The following is a 5192-nucleotide window of genomic DNA, read 5'->3' as shown; positions in this document are numbered from 1 at the left end:
GGGGGTTATTCCAAACAGAAATTAAAGGAAAACATTTTTATAAGGCACATGATTTTTGGGTACATTTTTGGCACTTTATCAATAATTTCTATGTTGAAACAAACAAACACTTTAATTATTTGAGATGCGTTGGAAGAGGCAAGGTTTGGGGTTTGGGGTGGAGGATGGACAAAGTAGGATGGGGAATTGGGACATAGGGGATGGGAGATCGGAGATGTTTCATTACTCTCTCTTGCTCACTTTCTCCTTTTCCGTTCTCAGGACACGCCCTAAACCTCCAGACAACAGACGTGAACTCCAAACGTTCGGTGAGCAGCCTCTCTCTCGCCGATGACCTTTTGCCTCATCTGGAGCGCGTGCTGGGCATGAGGAAAGGACTCCCCCGATCGCGGATGAATCGCCTCCGTGATGCCTACCGGCGGCTACTCAGCATAGACGGTGGGGACTCTGAACATGGAACAGTGAGCGAGGACGTGAAAGATTTCCCAAGGCAGTACAGACGGACCATATCTGATGTGGAACAGGAAGAAGACAGCTCCATTCAACCAAGTCAAACGTCGTACTTAAATGATTCGGGGGATTCTGAAGACGTAAACAACTTGTACAGCCTGCTTAAAGGTGGCGGTGGACTTGAGAGTAATTCGTTGCCTATCGTGGACTTTTATCCCGACGTATTCGACAAACTCAGCGCTGCGAACTCGGCCAGTGAAGAGAGTCTTAGCAGTTTAAACAGTGGCTTGTTTCCTGCCAACGATTTCCTTCAGGGGTATAGGTCAGTTGAGAGCAATGGCATCAGAGAACCTGGTGCTTCAGACAACGTTGACGATTCTGCGGACCTGCTGGCTGGAAACCAAGGCGAGGAGGGAGAAGAGAGAAGCAAGCGACAGCAAGGCTGGTACATCCAGTACGGAAAACGGGGCGGTTTGTCTTTGGCCGGACGCTCAGACCGTGCAGAAAACTCTCAGAGTTTGCCATTGCTGACGTCAAAGTTGAGAGGACATTTAAACTCTCCACCGAGCTCTGTTGACGAGCAGCTGACTCAGTTCTTGGAAAGACTTGTAGACTCAGCACATGCTAGGCTGTCGTCGTCCTTTTTCGCTCATGACGGAGCGAACAAGAGACATCGGAGCAATGACGCCAAAATGTGGTGGTGGAACAGGAATGAGAAAACGGCCACCCCTGTGGAAAAGCGACAGCAAGGGTGGTACACCCAGTATGGGAAACGTGCCGATGACGTGAGATCCACGTGACCCCGCTTGGTGCCGCCATGTTGATGACGTGCGTTGTGTGCAGTGTCTAATGAGATATAAGCTAACACAGGGAAGCCTGCTGTGTTCGAGTTCTTTTTTGTTTCGTTTCGTGTTTGTGTGAGTTAGATTCTAATAACATTTTTTTTGCAACAGAAGTGCGCAAATATCTCAGTTGGTATCAAGCTGGGCTATGGTAAAGATGACCCTAGTTCGACTTCACAATAGGGTATGTTCTTGAACTTGAACTATTATGGGAGTCTTAAAGGCTCTCTATCCTTCTGGATCTGTCTTATCGAAGACTGACGATAAAATCAACCTCGCAATACTGAAAGGGGCGTTAAACCTATACACTTTTTGCCTCCGACGATATAACGTATTTAATTTGAGGGGGTGGGGGGGGGTCTTTCTTTTCTTTTTCAATTTTTCGTTGGGAGTTGTTATTTTGTTGAAACTTGTGCAAAATACTAAACAATAGATAATAGTGTTGCTTTAAATTTAGTCATGAGCAACGCAACAAAGATCTTGATAATCGAACTCTGACCCATCGACCCCCCCCCCTCCCCGGCTATTTCTATGTCGCTCGTATTGAAAGAATGTGAATAAAACTGAATAAGTAGGACAATGTTACGAAAGAATGGCAGATAAAGAATGTTTAACGATGTATCAGAGTTTTGTCTCTTGATTCTCATAATGTACACCACTCCGACACGCAGTTTAAACTACATTGGGTGTATTCGAAACATTAAGTATTTCAATCGATGCCACAACGGACAAAATCACTGCCGATCAATCACATATGTGCCGTATGTGTGTACAAAAACGTGTATTTCGACAATGAAAACTAGCTGGGAGTCCCATGGAACAATGAACGTGAATAATTTTCAGGATCTGATTTCTGTGTTACTGTTGCTAGTGGGATTTTTGGTGTTTTCATTGTTTTATTATTTGATTGTTGTTTGTTTTTTGTTGTTGTTGTTTTTTTTTGTTTTTTTTAACATTAAAATATTTTTTGGGTAGACCAGCGGGGGAACAATTCTAGGGGGGGGGGGGGGGGGGGGGGGGTAATGCTAGTAAGCAAATCACTTTTTAGAAAACAACCGAACTTTTCAATAACACTTTTATGTTTGATTCTCGAGTATTAAATCTCAAATTTTTCACAGTCTTAATTGATATGCTTAAACATGCTTCAAGAACCATTCAAATTGCAACTTTTTCTCCTGTCCGTATTCCCATTATTTCCTCTACTAAAGACCAATGGTACCCCTAAGATAAAAGAAATAAAGTATGCTTTATTATTTTTAATCGAGCTGGGCAAATTGGTTGCAATGACGACATACATATTGCATAAATACATAATGCATACACATAATAAGTTGTCGATGTTACGTAATACATCATATCAAACCAACACTGATTAAAATTCGCCATTGCCGGTCGCTGCTGTACAGCGTCTGATTTTTTTTTTTGATGGGTTACGCTCATCGCTGTAGCAAGCAGAAAATGTGAGTTCGGTTTCCGAGGTCCATTTTAATTGAGTATTATTGATGCTGTTTCCTACCCAGCCCCGATTGGCAGGGTCAAACCAGCCCGTCTACTTAATGACCTAAATTGTTCTGAGTTTAAGAACAGAGAAGCAAATTGGCACAATAACCGCCATTCCGTGCAGGGAAGAAGAAAGGCTGGTAGACAGAAACAACAGCAGGAAAGAAAAGACGTAGGACCTACCAGTGACACCTTCCAACCACCCACGACCCAAATTGTGTGACGTGAAAAGAATATATGTCCAATCATGGTTACACTGCAGAAAAACGCAAACCTTTTCTTCTTTGGAACACTCGAGTCTTCCCTTAAAAAGAAACGAACACGTTCACTGGTTGAAAAGATTCCACAAGTGAAACAAATCGTTGGTTTTCTTTGCCGGCATCAAATCCCGGATCTCTGCTTCATAACAACGGCTAGTCCAAAAATAGAAAAACAAAACTTTAAAAAGTTAGTTCAAATATTAACGGTTAACAAATTTTATACAGTTATACTGGGCTATTAATTAATGTTTGTCCAAACGTTCATCTGAACGTTGCTACAAAAAAAAGAAGAAGCATCAATATTTTATCCTTGTTAAACTCCGTAGTTTTCCCAAATATGAAGATACCGACCTCTATGGCACTGTGGTTAAGTTAAAGCCCTCTGTTTTTCTCCCAGAAGACTTGAGTTCAGTTTCCTCGCGAAAAGATTTATTCTGTCGAGCTTCTCGCATTCCTTCTGGGACATTGTATCAGAAGCACCGGTTGGCCACGACAGACAGGGGCCTATGACCAAAACTGTTCGAAAAGGGGTGTAATATACTACCAATAAAGCGGATGCTACTTTGTTCAATCCATCTGTACGTCTTACACCATAGAGCGGGAACGGCTTTGAGTAAGTTTTAGGTAAAAGGAAGCACATCAGCATAGTATTAACGGTCATTTAGGGCAAGGAAAAACAAGACAGAGAGACAAAAACAATAGTGAAAAAGAAAAGACGTAGGACCCTGCAGGAGCGCCCTCCAACCACCCACACATTAACATACTTCGTTGTCAAATCATTAATCAAGTTTCAATCAACACATGGTGTTGGTGGTCTAATGGCTAAGCTACCAGTCTCGTAATCGTAAGTTGACGGGTTCTTGGGTTCGAAGATCATCTTAGTCCAACGCTGTGTCATCGAGAAAAGGCACTTTACTCAAATTTTTCCCCATTTGACTCTGTCCAATTGGAGATGGACGTTAAATTTGGAGGTTCCCTCTTACTGTGTTGGGAGGGACGTTAAACCAATAACGCATTTTTTCATCACTTAAACTCGAGGGGTATCCAAGCAGTATATACTGCCCAATATTTAAGTATGAAATGTTGTAAATACAGGGTGATCCAAGAACCCCACCCCCTTACAAAACAAAAAAACAAACAACAACAGCAACAGCAACAACAACAAGATTACGACAACGACAACAACGACAACAACGACAACAACGACAACACGAACAAGAACAAAAGCAACAAAAACAATAACAACAACAACGAAAGCAACAACAACAAACTTTTCAACTTTATTCTAGAAACCCCGCACAAAAACTGTTATTCAATATTGTAATTTAGAACAAACGTTCAAAACAAACATTCAAAAGAATTTTGTTTGATATCAAATTCGTAAATAAAAAGAAACTTATTTTCGAAAACGGAAAAGGCTAAAAGAAAATTTAAAAAACACGCCGAAACGTTAAAAGCACCAATTTTCATAATATGTTTTGTAAGGAAAGTAATGAGACTACTGATTTGATTTCTCCTTCCATTTCTCTTTGACATTTATTTTTTCCTCCCCTATGACATTTAAACAATAGTTCATTTCTGTTACAGAATTAAAGAGCTGAACTTTCTGTTCTGGAATTTTTAGAACCAGTGCTCTACATTTCATCCTTTGGACTCGATATATTTTTAATTCTTCTTTCGAAATGTTCAGTGGCGCCGAACACAAGGACCCGCCAAACCATGAATGCTTGAAGCCACCCAATGTGCACCTTTCAGCATGGTGTGGATTTCAGAGATAGTAAGGGGGGGGGGGTGCTCAATAGATAGCATTTTTGGAGTTTACATAACCTGAAATTGTTTAATGGGCATAGGCACTGAACCAAATTAATTTCACGTTCTTCAAAATGATCAAGGGATCACTAACACTTTGCCATTCCTTGATCCGTGTAAACCTCACAAAGAGTTTGCTTGACTTGAATATGGTCGTAGATTAAGATCTGCCATGTGAATGCTGACCAGTGGTGAAGGAAGATCCTAACTGCAGTACCTGTCTACAGCAAACGTCTCATGGAACTCGGCTACCGACCTCTACACTCCTGCTATGTTTAAAAGTATTCCAGCTGTGCGAGTTCGACATGACGGGGTCGTTTTTCTCTTGGAA

The 5192-nt window shown here is 41.5% G+C and overlaps 1 protein-coding gene across 1 annotated transcript in view; it reads left to right on the top strand.

The window, feature by feature from the left end:
- LOC101856281 overlaps window positions 1-1324 on the top strand; it is a 46849-nt gene extending 45525 nt beyond the window's left edge. Inside the window, exon 2 of the mRNA XM_005104924.3 lies at window positions 262-1324. Coding sequence (XP_005104981.1) covers window positions 262-1250 — 989 coding nt within the window. The 3' untranslated portion in view covers window positions 1251-1324. The remainder of the gene's footprint in view (window positions 1-261) is intronic.
- Window positions 1325-5192: the final 3868 nt, after the last annotated feature.

The sequence above is a fragment of the Aplysia californica genome, unplaced genomic scaffold, assembly GCF_000002075.1.
Source record: "Aplysia californica isolate F4 #8 unplaced genomic scaffold, AplCal3.0 scaffold00442, whole genome shotgun sequence".
In the NCBI taxonomy this organism is placed as follows: domain Eukaryota; kingdom Metazoa; phylum Mollusca; class Gastropoda; order Aplysiida; family Aplysiidae; genus Aplysia; species Aplysia californica.
Note: the sequence above shows the minus strand (reverse complement) of the source record. Positions and strands in the feature narration are given on the sequence as shown.